The 14647-nt window shown below is 38.2% G+C and overlaps 1 protein-coding gene across 2 annotated transcripts in view; it reads right to left on the bottom strand.

Annotated features, from left to right (window-relative positions):
* The window catches only part of piezo2b (piezo-type mechanosensitive ion channel component 2b), a 120606-nt gene that overhangs the window by 25690 nt on the left and 80269 nt on the right, over nucleotides 1-14647 (bottom strand). Inside the window, exons 24-33 of one of the 2 annotated variants that reach the window (XM_084731678.1) lie at nucleotides 14017-14118; nucleotides 13738-13903; nucleotides 9192-9435; nucleotides 8219-8324; nucleotides 6219-6375; nucleotides 5899-5988; nucleotides 4807-4928; nucleotides 3562-3630; nucleotides 1289-1392; nucleotides 482-580 (exon numbers count right to left, since the gene is read on the bottom strand). In XM_084731678.1, coding sequence (XP_084587804.1) covers nucleotides 482-580; nucleotides 1289-1392; nucleotides 3562-3630; nucleotides 4807-4928; nucleotides 5899-5988; nucleotides 6219-6375; nucleotides 8219-8324; nucleotides 9192-9435; nucleotides 13738-13903; nucleotides 14017-14118 — 1259 coding nt within the window. The remainder of the gene's footprint in view (nucleotides 1-481; nucleotides 581-1288; nucleotides 1393-3561; nucleotides 3631-4806; nucleotides 4929-5898; nucleotides 5989-6218; nucleotides 6376-8218; nucleotides 8325-9191; nucleotides 9436-13737; nucleotides 13904-14016; nucleotides 14119-14647) is intronic. The other variant, XM_084731679.1, reaches the window with a different exon arrangement.

The raw sequence follows: 14647 nt of genomic DNA, 5'->3' as shown, positions 1-14647 counted from the left end.
CAACTGATCAACACCCTAAGATCTATGAAATGCCTTGAAAAAAAAAAAGTCAGCCATGTTCTTAAGAATTAACATTTTCTCAGCTAATGCACTGAAACATGCACAACCACCAGGGTGACATGAAACATAAACAATGTCCTTCATCAGAGACGAGGCCTGAGCTGCTAATACTGTTGTTGCTTCACTGCTCATGACGGGACACACAGGAAACACAACAACCATTACTATGCCAGAATAAAGCTCCACTTCATGCAACCCATTTCAAACCAATCAGCCAGAGAACAACATGCCAAACATCGAAGCATTTCCATTCCAGTTTGTTTTTTATGATTTATGCCAAATTAGTGTTGCCTGTAATAAAATGTGTTTAATATTTGCTCTTTTTTTGCCAAACATGAGCTGGAAAGGCAGTATTTTTTGTTTCTGAAAATGGCAGATGTTCATACAGGAAGCAGGTTGTGTTAGTTGCGGTGGTGAGTACCTTTCCTGCCTTGACTATATACTGCAGTATAGTTTTAGGCAGCTTAATGATAGACTTGGGCAAAGCCAGTACAGCAGAGACAAACTTCCCAATAGCTCGCTACAGAGAGACAACAGAGTGGGAGAGGATTAGTGGAAAATTATTTCATATCATCAGAAACAAACAAAGGTTAATTGTGTTAGAAGACAGTGAACAAGAGAGGATTGTGCAGTCCAGGATGCTGTACAGCTGAAGTTACAATGTTGGCATTCAAAATCTTTAATCCTTAGAAGCAATAAAAATAAGTTAAAATTACAATTACCGATATGTACTCTAGAAAAGAAATGTAATTCACACAAGAAATGTTGCAATATTTTCCACATCACAGGCAGTGCATCCCGTTCTGTTAGTTTAAGACATTAGTTTATTGGATGTTTGGATGCACCTAAAATTTCAACTTGCATGACACAAGTAACTACTGGATACAGCCAGTGGTGGAAAATACACCACATTTCAGAGGGAAAGACTGTACTTTTTACTCAACTAAATTTATCTAGCAGCTGGAGTAAAAAGTACATTTCCCTACAAAATGTAGCCCCATAGAAATTAAGTCATACAAAACGGAAATATTTAAGCAAAGTGCCAGTATTTCAAACCTGTACTTGAGTAAACATACTTTGTTATTCTTTACCTCTGATGAATGAAAAATCCACATCAGAAATAAAAATATATCATCTTGTAAATGATTAGATAACTGTGACAGGGACAGAATTAAAACCTGGTTTCACACTAAAACTGAGGGAAAAATGAACAACTACTTGAAATCACCTGAAACGCCGACTTCTTCGGTGGTTCATCGTCTTTTTTCTCCTCCTCCTCCTCTTCTTCCTCACTGTCAGTTTCAAACAAGTAATAGTCTCCACTTCTAACCACTGAGGGGTGCAGAGGGTAAAGTGTTGTTACACTCAGTCAAACAGAGGCTGAAGTCATTCATCGTTTTCACATTTAAAAGAGGTTCAGAGAAGGTTCCCTCGCTGAAAGGAAGAGCAAACTACTTACCTGTTAATTCTAAGTAATTCACTACATATCAAACATTTAATTGGCTCTTCACTAAGTCATGATATAATTGTACTTTAAAAACATCAGACATGAGAGGATGAAACAGAAAATGCAGAAAGCACACAACACACACTGAAAATGTTAGTATGACTGATATAACTATGAGCACAAGGCACAATGGAGGATGTCTATAGAGACTCTTATTCCAGTAAGCACCGTCGCCTTTAAGCTATTCCAAGAGACTCCTGTCTGCATTAGTTAAGTGTTAGAAGCAATGGGATAGACAAGGCTGACTTATGTCCTTGAACAGAACCGCAGTGGGCGGGAGGTGAGGGAGGATGCTGGGATATGGAGATGAAACATCAAATGACAAAGAGATAAAAATGGAGAAATAATTTGAAAATGTCATGTGGGGGTGGAGTACGATATGAGACATGAGGTCAAACCAAACAGGCCACACTGACTCAGAAAGATGCTTTTTCTTTACCACAAGGAGGCCACAAAGGTTGTAATTTTATATACTCAATCGTCGGTCCAATCATGTCCTTGTCCTGTTTTATTTTCTCCCAATTAACACCTGTTTGGAGATCATGTCTACAGGCAAAGAATGAACGAACCCTCCGTCCTTTATTCCAGTACTGAGAATAAAGGCGGGTCGACTTCATATCTTTGCATGAAAATGTTTCACATGAGCAATTCTCTACTGTGGGCTCTTTAGGTGAGACTGTTGATGATATTCATGTTTTAAACCAGTGGTTCCCAACCTTTTTCCTTAACATACCCCTTTTTCTATCATTGAGTAAACTGATCACGCCTGACTAAGTGACATATTCTAGAGATATTTCACATTTTATTCAATACATAAATAATATATTTAGCACAATAGGGAACAGTTATGAGGACAAGCGGAGCTGAAAATGCTAAGAACTGAATGATAATGAACCGTACTAATATTTACTTAACTATTTCTTCTATTTTCATGTATTTATCTGTGTTCCTTTCTGCAATGGGTTGACAATCTATATGTTAAATTGTTTAAAATGTTAAATAATAATAAAAATAATAACAAAATGATCTGTTTAAGAAATCAGCCTTCTGAGTAGCTATCAGTATAAAATCAGTCCACAATCCAGATAGAAAAGGTCCATTTTATTCCAGCTCAAACTGGCCATCATATTGGTGAATTTCTCGCCTAAATCAAAATCGGTATTTTTGTAAAAAATGCCATATCAGCCAGGCTCTAAAACAGAGATATGCCTTCCTGATATTTTTAGGCACTTCTGTCTGTGTTAGGTATCTTATTAACTTTTAACAATCATACATACTTATTAGGCTTATTTTTGTTAACAGATTCAGTGTTTTTTTCTCCGATGCTTGGCCACTGTTCTATTAGCTCTTTGGTTGTTTTAACTGCTTGCTTTTAATTCAGGATAAGCCTGTTTAGCAGAGAGCTGCTTGTGTTCAGGTTTTCACCATGCCCTTTCCCATCCGGTGAGGTTTTCCAAAGTTTATATCTTAAATAAATCCAAACTTTAAAAACAATCATTTCATTTTTTCTTCACAGAAGTGAATAAAATGCTGAGATATAGGCCTTCCTGTATAGTTTTAAATGTTTCCTTACAATCCTTAACATCAAGAAGGTCTTGTGACCCTCCCATGAAGCGCTGATGGCTTTATTGGGGCTCAGGATCCCCAGGTTGGGAACCAGGGTTTTAAACAATGTCGGGTACAAACCTCCAGCCATTAGTCCTTTTCTCTTTCTTCATCGTGTCTATTTAAGGCAACCCTACACTCACACGGTCTTACAGATCATCTTAAAATGCCTCTCCACACACTGTGCACAGCCACATGAGAGCTACAGGTTACAAGAGCCCTTAAATAGAGACAGAAAAGGACTAAAAGTCTGGATGGAGCGAGGCTATTGTGTGCTGGTGCCTTCAGAGCCCAGGGGCAGTATGGGAATCCTCAGCATTCTGGTCAAGGACACAAGGGCCAATCAAAGTGGAGGAAGAGAAAAAAGGGGGGTTGGGTGGTCAACCTACTGGAAGCATGGTCAACCCACGGCCTCCACCACTGCTTTTTTTTGGTCTTGGTTTTCGTTCGCTGTGCTCCTAAAATTTCACAAATACAGCAATGCAACAGTTCATAAGAAAATTATTTTTTCTGTAAACTTCAAGGTATATTTTCACTATATTAAGCTGCTCTTTTAGATCAAATGCTAATGAAAATGCAGCATTACATAACATATGTTAAAGAGTAACTTCAGTATTTTTCAACCTGGACTAAGTGACTAATCGGGCAACCGTTTTTTCGGGCAATCGGTCCAGTATTTAGCGAGACTGCTGCAGCTGTCAGCTGCTCACGAAATGAGCTGCAATGTAATCGTCAAAGTAAGTCCACTAAAAGAGCTTGTTTTTGTCACTGACAGATTCAGATTGTTACTCTAAAAGTCTGACAACATTATGAAGAGGATCCCTACAGGGAGAGACTTTGTTTAAGCAAGAACACTGTTTTTCAACCAGAAACAGCTTTTTTATTTGTCCAACCAGACTCCATTTACAGAATTATAATTTTATCATCATAAAACTTTGTAACATTCAACTGTTTCAAGAATCGCCACTTCTGGTTGTGCCATCAAAATAAACTTTTAATACACGGAGTTAGATGTGAAAATATTTTCTAATCCAACATAGTGAATTAAGGGTTTATTTTTATCAAGACAGATGAAGGTGACAAGTCATCATTTCCTCCACCAAAAAGGGTTGTAAAAAAAAAACAGCGTGTCCACCCAGGTGTCATGTTTCCATCACTGCCAATCAGAGCTGGAGCCGATAAATACCTGTGACTACTGCAGAGTCATTTGACCCAGGATTGAATGCTGATTGTACCATTCCCCACTGTAGGCAAAAGCCACATGTTAGTGAGTTTTTTGTCCAGTGTAAAAAGGGCTTTAGAACAGCAATCTGATCCTGTCAGCGGCCAAACACTTAGTGGACAGATATTGATGGTGTGCAATTGCTTATAAGGATTACACTGCAGCCTATTTCACAGTCGACAGCCACACTGGACCAATTTCAAAAAGCGATGTCCCCACCTAGACACAAAAAACATGGGAAACTAGAGTCTAAGTTAAAACATAGTGAAGTTACCCTTTAATAATTTAGGTTGATTAGGCATTAATACATTCAGTCATTTTTCTTGATCACCATTAGCAATCATATAACCTCAACACCAACTTTTCTAAAATTGACTGTACAGAGAGAGGCCCCTGGCAGCCTTCGTCATACCGTCGTCATCATCCTCCTCAGGCTGGACGAGGGTCTGTCCTTCTCCGGACTCCTGCGCTATGCTCAGCATCTTCTCTTTGCCCCTCTTAAACTTTTGCTGCCTCACCTTAATGCGCTCCATCCTGATTAGATCAGAGAGACAGTGAAGAGACACAAAGTATCGACACAGAGGAACATCACTGACTGCCCAACAGACTGACCATAAACATCTCCAGGCTTCATATGGAAATTAGTGTACGTTATGTAACAGTGGAGTGCTCATTAGAGCACAGGGTGAGTGGATATTATGAGTAACTGAGGTAACTGTAAGTGGTGGAAGTACATTGACTTTATGTAGCATGATATACTGAGAGAAAGCTTCCTGGAAACGGTAAAGATGGAGCCAGGAGTTGCTTTTAATCAGGAACAGATTTTAAACGGCTTTTTGAATTAAATTAGGTACAATGTATGTTAACCTGCTGCTGAAAAGAGTCCGCAGCAAATACATTTATTTACGTCAGTTTGACTAACTTTTGTTAAAAACCACCGACTGACACGGTGTGAGTGCCACATCCCTTAAATGGAAGAACAACAACCATTCACAATGAGAATTAGGCAGCATTGAAAAAGTTTTTTTTTTTTTTAAAGGGTATTAATAATTTCATCTCATGTCATTCAAGTTTTTTCTGTATCTTTACAAGAAATGTTTCAGATTAAACCAACAGTGTGCAAAGCTATCATCAAAGCAAAGGGTGGCTACTTTGAAGAATCTACAATATCAAAGAGCAAAAAACATTTCCACACTTGTAGGTTAACAGGTGAAACAATAAAAAGCAAAAAGACTCTCGGGAACTGTCTTCTGTGCTTGCATTCAAAGATTTGTTGTTAATTCTTTGATTACAGGTGCAGAAGACTGTGCAAGAGTCCTTTTGATTTTTTAAGAATCTAAAACATAAAATACATTTTGCAATCCAGACAAAGTCAACTACAAGGTATGTGCATGTAAATGGATACATTTTAAGAATAATTTCAAGTCTTAATATTGCATATTGTACACAAACACCCCAACACAACATTAAACAAAATGGAGTGAATCAAATATTTGAGTCTCACTGTCTCTTCAGCTGCTCCACAGATTTGCGCTCCTCCTCCAGTCGGGCTCTCACCGCCTTCACTATAGTGGCCTGGAAAAGCTCCGCCCCTCTGAAACACACCGTATGGAGCAACGTGACTTTATTTTGACCACTGAGACAAATTTAGGATCTCATTTGAGACAACTGAGTTTTCTTTGAGATCTCACTGTCATCTCAAGAGCTGATTGGTTTAGACAAATTCAGTGCAGTGAGACAAAAAAAAGGAAGTTTTTAATATCTTCAACTGGGAAGAATCAGCACCCCTGGGTCTCAACCTCGGAGTTGTGTACAGTTGTGTACCTGGATGCAAGGATCTGTGATGCTCTGATATCGGCCACCACGTGGAGGAAGTAGTAGCTCATGAAGACTCGTCTCTGCAGCAGCAAGAAGGCAAAGCAGATACTGTCCCAGATGATCCCGGCCTCACCCTTGGGCAGCTCACAGTTATTATTATCACCTGGAATATACATACAACACAGTCAAATTCATTTTGAAGAATTAAGCTACTGATTTGTTCATACTATAGTAATTAATCAGTGGAATAAAAGTCATTGATCAGCAATGAACATTGTGAATATTATCATCTGATCATGATGACCTCCAACAACAAGTGCAGAAAGCAACAAGTGAGGACATTTATAAGTGTAAATTGCACAGACTCTCAATGATGGTAATGTAGACTGTTTCACTGTGTATTGTAGCATTGTTGTGTGTTCACAGTAAATTATTTGCCCAATGGGATTAAGATACAGACTGTGCCAACCAACTGAACCAAACTGGCCTGAAAAATAAACTATGTAGGTTTAATATCAGCTTCTTGGGAAACACAATCTTGGACTCACAATCTGGCATCGACATGCTATGTATGACTAATTGTTGTAGCAAAAATGTGGATCTATGCTTCATTTATTACTGAGTGGGATATCTCACCTTCATGTTTAATTATTTTTTCCAAAACAAACAATGGCAATCATAAGATGCACAAACAACAAAATCAGTGCAACATTATAGATGCTATGGGAACTGTTTAATTGAGAAGTTTTGTTTATTTATTTTTACCAGGCCACCAAAGCCAGAGTATTCCCAAAGGAAAGAGATGTCTCCCATTCATTCATAACTTTAACGTCCTTTCTGTTGGTACAGAAAGAAATGCACAAAAGAAAATAAGACAAATTTCTCCACACAAAATAAATATATAATGAAATCGCTTCAGATTCAAATAAGACTATTTTTTACATTATCTGCTTATTACTTTTTTCTTTTTCTTTTTTTACTTCCTGCTAGTAGTATTTGTACCAAGTATCTGTCATATCTGTCATTTTCAGCCAAGTTGGCTAGTTCAGGGTTGTTACTTTGTGATTTTTTAAAATTTTATGGAGTTTTATGGAGTTATACAAAACATTAAAATGTTTTTCCAGGTGAATTCCTTCCACAAATCTTGTGGTAGTAGACATTGTCCTGCATATGTTTAACTTTATGTTAGACTCTTTCTCCCACCTTGATTTGACAGACATTGTGGAAAGACCCCTTTCTAACTGTAGAGATGAATAAATCCTAGAGATTCATTTCCTGTTACTATTACCTTTAATTGTTAATTGTTTACTTAATTTAATTTAATTTAATTGTTTAATTTTTACCTTTAATTTATTACCTTTAATTGATAAATATCTTAATCAAACTCATTCCTGAAGATACCTGAAGAAATCATGTTTTTCTAACTTATAAGTTTCTGACAGTTGTTGAAAGGTATCTAAACCTTTACTGGAGGATATCGTGCAGTTTGAAATGATACCTGCACTTGTCCAAAGTTCAAATCTGTTGTTAAATTTGGGTGGTGTGGATTCTGTATCATATGCCACCCAAAGTCATATTCATGCATTCTTCTCAAATGTCAGGTCTTCAAGTTCTTTATGTAAAAACCTCACCCCTCTGCAGACAGTTGAAATGTCTGAAATAAAATCCTAGGTCTTTGCTTGAAATCATTCGTGAAATTCACTGAATTGCTCGGGACAGAAAAAGAAAAAGCAGCCTGGGTAATATATTCATCTTTATAGCATGTATTTGATTACACATAAGTATTTATTATTATTGTTTGTTTATTGTTTATTTATTAGCATTTTTTTGTTTTTCCTCTGTCCTTGGAGCCTTTGAGTGCTTTTATTGCGTTTGTCTGTGGTGTTTGTAAGTGTTAAATGTGTGTAAAGTTAGATACCTTGTCTTCTACTGCAAACTAAATCTTCCTAATAGTACAAATAAAGTAACCTGAACCTGAAAGAAGTGCTGAGTCAACTCAGATTTACCTTGCACGCCGATTTTGTACTCCTTGATGGTGCAGGCCAGACTGAACAACTGGATCAACCAGCAGTGGTTCACAATCAGAGAGTTGATGTAGCCACAAGCCAAGATCTAAGAACAAGAATTCATTATTATTTCCTTAAATGCAATAAGTTATTTCCCATTTGTTATTATATCTTTAAATAACTTAATATTTAATTGTATAAACTGATACAATTAAACATCAGTTAAAGTCTTTGTTTTCACATAACACAGAGGAATCTTCCTCTGTATGCCAAGATACTCAGAACAAAGAAGTTTATAGTGAATGTATTTTTCTTCTCCAGGACACACATTCATGCAGACAGTTGTTTTCAAATCTAAACATTATATCTGCTCATTTGTACAGGATGCAGGATTTGTCTGTCTCATAGTTTACAGGAAAATTCACTGTGTTTTATGTATCTAATCAGTGTTGATGGAATATGTAGTCAAGTGAAGCAATAATGTCTTCAGTGTGTGCTATATTGCACAAGCAGGAGTTCTGCTGCAAAGTCTGTTGTTCTTCCAACACCAGTGCTGTCATTTGACAGGCAAGGTGATGTAGTTGGCGTTAAGGAAGAACTATAGGCCAGTTCAGCTTCGATTTCTATCATCCATCCCTGGATAGACAGGGGCTGTGCTACTGCTGGAGGTGTTTTGGCCAACAATTGTCTTTTCTATGTGCTATTGTCTCATCCATTGAGGTTGAAATCAGTCTTGATATTGGGAAAGCAGTACCAAATAATAATAATGCAAAAAAAGAAAAGAAGAAGAATGGTGCAAGCTGTAGCTTGTTTGCATGCAACTCATCCTGGTACATGTAGGCATTCATGGTTAATATGGCACACACTGAGGAAATTATTGCCTCACCTGACTGTTTTAACAGTGAAGGACAGTCAAATGGCAAGTGGTGAAATTTTCACTGATATAATATTCAATTTAAGAAAGATGACTCACAGACAAAATGTTCTTCATGGTGATTACAAAGATGTTGTAGGCTATAAGGAAGTCCCAGTAGTGCAAGATCTTTTTGATTGGCTTGAGCAACAGCTCACCACCAAAGAGCAGGAAGTAGAAGCAGGCCACCAGGTAGCCCATGCAGAAGACGCTGATGCGTGTAGTTCCCGTGATGAAGATGATGGTGAGAACAAACCAGAACAGGTAGCTGAACATGATGACCTTCAGCATGTCCAGGTAGGACCTGGATGACAGTGGTGAAACCAAAATGTTAGGGTTTAAAAATTCAGCATTCAATTTTATGTTTTTTGGAAGCATGCGTCTACTCATGGATGAGAGGCTTGTGTTTGTGACACTGTGGGATGTAAACATTCTCAGCTGAGCTGGAACACTAGCACTACTAAGCTAATGGATTAACATGAGTGTCCAGATCATGATTGCTGGAAAGGGGCATTGCTGTTGAGTTTTTCAGATTTGTTTTTCTTTTTGTCTTTAGCGCCACAAGTGACATGTAGTTCTATTATACTCAAGAGAAGACAAATATCCTAGAGCTTATATCTCCAAAGCACTGCAACTCACACCAAAACAGTCTAGATGAATAAATAACACTACAGTTAAGAGGGAAAATATGTATTTTTTAATTTGGGGTGACCTGCACCTTTAACAGCTTTTTCCAGAGCTTTCAACCATCTCTTTTCAGCTGCAGATTAAAATCATGTTAACAAAACCAATACTATGACGCCCAAGGATACATCTGCCAATGAAACTCTACAAAAAGCCAGGAAGTGGAGTTACAGTAAGAAAGTACTTTACAGGTGTGGATTTACCATGTTTTTATTTAAATTACAATGGCTCTTTAAGTATGTAACTTCTGCCACTGGGAGTCTCTCTGACATTAAAACAATAACAAAAACATAGTTTGATGATGTCATTAAGTAGCTTGGAATCATGGGAGTTGTTGTTTTCATTGTAAACAACCAACATAACTGATAGAAAAATATTTGACATGACTCAGACTGAAATTATTGTTGAGGTCATTTTAATAAAATTCAGTTTCATTACACTTCACTCTCTGATGTATCCAGCGTAACCCATGTTTTCCCAGAAGTTATAACAGCTAACAGCTAGCAGGAAGCACATAGTTACCTTGAATAAATTACAGATTTCTCTGTTTGACCGTTGTTGGAAACAATAACTATTAACATGGTAAAAGAGGAATGTATAGGCTAGAAACAAAGTGCGCTGACATATTCAAAGATAACCCAGGACGTTATGTAAATTTTTAAAACAAAAAATTGGTTAGAGAATCAGGCAACCAGGCTATAGGGAGAGAGTATTAAAGAGTATTAAATTGTTAACTCCATAAAATCTGACTTTTGTACATAAGAAACCCATTTAAACCATAATTTTTTTTTTCCATTGTATATATTTCATTAACAATGTCAGCCCATTCTTCTTTTGTGGGGGAGTCGAGATGCAACCAGTGTCTAGTAATGGTTTTCTTACCAGCAGATATCAGAACACCAAAGAAATAGTCACTGACGTGCTCTGTATGAAAGTCAGTTTTTCCTAACTGTCAATTTTCATACCATGGTCTACCACTGCAACCCTAGTAGTGACAGGAAAGATTTGAGATTTGGGACAAGTTCATTTCAGCCGCACAACGTTGAAAGTAGACAGCATGGACCCCAGCCAGCTGAGCTAAGTTGCTAATAAGGATGCATGTTTCCCACATAATCAAAGTCTAAACAACATTTCAGTTCATTCTGCTGCTGTGTGCATAATCTGCCCATCAATCACACTTAGTGCATCACTTAGTGTCAGGACACCGGGAAGAGTCTGATCGATGAACGTGAAGCACAGCTGAAACCCGACTCCTGTCACTCAGCTCAGGTACACTACTGCATGTGTCTAACATGCTAAAAGCATGCACACGGATCCTGTGTGATCATGTCAGAGCCCATTAACATGATGTGTGGAGTGAAAACATAGGAAGCAACGTGCACTAATTTGATGGAAAACAGGGGACCGCAACAACGTCTGCAGTGTTTAGGAAGCAGCTCTGATGAAGTGGGTTTGGATCGGACGACACGTTGATGGGCCGGAATAGCTGAGTGAGTGTCCTTCTTCATCATGGGGAGAAAATACCTTTTCCATACTTAAAAGCTATTTATTGAGTTAGAGTACAGGGCAAAAGCGTCTGAGTCGCGGAGTGACGGACAGAGTGTTTTTGTGGATTATGGATTTCTCCCCCACCCCGTATCCGTAATTCGATCCTGGAGGGAAACGATGGAATAAGTGCAGAGCTGCTGTGGCGTGGACAGACGGGCAGTACAGCTCGCTTTCTTTCTACTAGGGCTTGTTGATGGACACAGAGTGCGTTAATAAAAGACTTGTCCACTTTGGGCATCAAAACAGTGGAATGTGAAGAGCACATAATCAATGACTGTGGACAGGTCAGGATGCTCTCGCTGTCTTTCTAACTCGCTCTGCCTCTGAAATCCTTCCCTTCAACCTTTTTTAATGTCAGTATCCAGCTCTAGATTCAGATGTCGGACGACAGCCAAAACTCTGAATTATGTATACGTGGGTATTCAATAATAGCTCTCACTAAGCTACTGACATGAGCTACTGTCATCTGTCAGTTTTTTTTCTCACCTTTATTTATCTAGGATAAGAGATTTGCTGAGTGAGTATGTTCTTATTCAGCACCACCCCACTTAAGATTTCTACAGTTACACAGTTAGCAGCCAAAAACAACATATTTTTTTACTGAGTTCGCTCTGAGAAGCCTCACTGGAGAGGTTGAGGTCCACAGTAACCATCTGACTCAACTGTACCTCAGTGGTTGTTGCTCAAATTAGGGAGAATGACACCTTTTCACAAAATGTTTCTAATACAAATTTACCCAAACACTGAGGGGATGAACATTTGCAACCATGTGCTACCAGCCTTCTTCTCCACCTTCTAGCCCATCAGTTTAAAGATGAACTTGATAACTGCTGGTTTAATGGAAAAACAAGGTGAGATTCCTGACAGTTAGTATTAACATGTGAAACTTTAATTATCATTAAAAGTGTTCAATATCATACTATGAAAAACTCATGGTAAACACTGTCTAACTGCATCAGTGAGCCACAGTCACCCAGATGCAGGTGTGCATGTTAAGTGTGCATCACGCATTTGTTTGGGGTAATGAAAACATGGCAGAAGTCAGTGACAGTGCTGCTCAGGAGATATTTTTGGGAAACTTGATTCAAGATGGTTGTTCTGTCTGCAACATGCAGACAAAAAAAGCTTCTGCAAGTCTTCGTGACCACCACCCACTACGGCCTAGCAACCGCAAAGTTAGTGGGGTGGGGGAGGGAGGACTTCAGAATGAGGGTTTGTGTGTCTAACAGTAATAGCTTGTCAATAATAGAAACTGATGCTTTAAGTGTAAAAACTAAGCTTTGTCATGTTATCGTTCGTGTGACTGCTGCAGACTGTAGTCACTGCACGTTATGTAGTTTGGTCACCCAGCCAACATATTATGTTCATTTAAAATCTTTTGAACATTTTCAGCACAACAACACCGTAACAATATCAGTAACTGTGATAATTGAGGGTGGAAGATACAAGTTGTGAACACAACACTCAGTATGTTTACATGCACATTAATGTTCCACTATTATTCAAAGTATGATAGTATTTCAAATTCGATATGGTTCATGTAAACAGAATATTCCGTTTGGATATCCCAAATTAGGCCTTATTCTAAATGTGGTATTACTGAATTAAGACATCAGTATTCATATTATTGGGGTTTTAGGAACATTCCTTGGACATGTTGTATATACAGCGCTCTCAGACTGATGTGTCTCAATTGGAGTTTTTCACACAGTTTACATTCAGCTCTGTGCGTTGTACACAAACCAACTGGCCAAAAGTTTCCAAGGCTGGGAGTAGAGATGTACGCACAAAAGAAAAGCTCACATTTCTGATAAGAAGCAGAAACACACCTGCATTATAAGAGACTTGGATATCATCAGGTTTCTGGATACACAATTTGGATATACCGCTATAGGATGTACATCATTATATTAAGTGTATTATGCACAGCTACATGTAAACAGGCATATTAGTGGAATATACAACATTAGCAATGTAAACAACTTAGTAAGAATATTGGCTTTTTTAAAAATATTTCTAAATATTTCTTTTTTTTTTTTTAATATCTCTCATACCTGATTCTGTTGGATGAATGTAGGAAATTGATTGTTTTGAACATATTTCACTTTTGACTTAATTGTAGGAATCTAACATCATTAAGCATCAATTAAGCTGGCTATTTCACTTCCTTTCCATTTCATTGTATTGTTGTCTTCCATGTTAATGCCTGTTCAGTCAAGCTCCAATGGCAACAAAATTATGACAACTGTTTCTAGTGAATCTAATGTAAATGTAATGGGATCTATTCCCATATACTCTATCCACGCGGCCCTAATAGGAATACATACTCGGGCCTCTTCCTCCTGCAGCATGATGTCAGTGTAAGCTGCCATACCTGCAGTGGATGAAGTCAGGGACAGGGTTGTGGACACTGAAAGAAGCTGCATCTAGATCTCTGCAGATCTCCACGTTGTCTCCGGCCATGAGGCGGACGGCCGCCTTGTTCTCATCATCAAAGACCTGCCTCTGGAGCGAGGCACACAGCAGCAACATGAAGTCATCTAGAAAAGAGGAGAGGAGAAATCTAATTTTGAAACTATAATGACAACCATCGGCATCATAACCACCACATTTATATCCACTCGTGTCTATAGAGCCACACAGATACACATACAGATGAGGAACGTTGAATTGGGTTTGGTGTGGAAATCTGGAACATAGAGCCACTTGACCACATTGGAGTCTGTAGCAGAGTTGGGAAATCTCCAGGGATAGTCTGAAATTAAAACATGCAACATTATCATTGGACCCATGTATGAACAACATGAAAATTGTCATGTAAATTTATGAAGCACTTTAAAGAGACCGGTCAAAAAGTACATATTTTTCATCTTACCTGTAGTGTTATTTATCCATGTAGATAGTTCTGGTGTGAGGTGCCAAGTTTTGAAGATGTTGGCCATAGAAATGTCTGCCTATAATGCGATACATGATTTCTATTGATAGAGACATCACTGTTTTTTAAATTTACTTTTTGGCACTTTGAGCACCACAACCCGAGTGACATGTAGTTCCATTATGTTCGAGAGAAGGCAGACATTTCTACGGCCGATATCTCCAAAACCCAGCAACTCACATCAGAACTATCTAGATGGATAAAAAGTAAAAATATTCATTTTTGATTTTGCATTGACTTGTCCCTTGGACTGGCAACAAGAGCCTTGACATGGTGACACAAAACAAATACAAAACAGAGGAAGTGTGTCACAAAGAGAGAGGAACAACAGGCTTTATGTATGTTGTAT

Source organism: Lutjanus erythropterus, chromosome 12 (assembly GCF_056507025.1).
Source record: "Lutjanus erythropterus isolate fLutEry1 chromosome 12, fLutEry1.hap2, whole genome shotgun sequence".
In the NCBI taxonomy this organism is placed as follows: domain Eukaryota; kingdom Metazoa; phylum Chordata; class Actinopteri; order Lutjaniformes; family Lutjanidae; genus Lutjanus; species Lutjanus erythropterus.
This window is presented reverse-complemented; position numbering and strand designations above follow the sequence as displayed.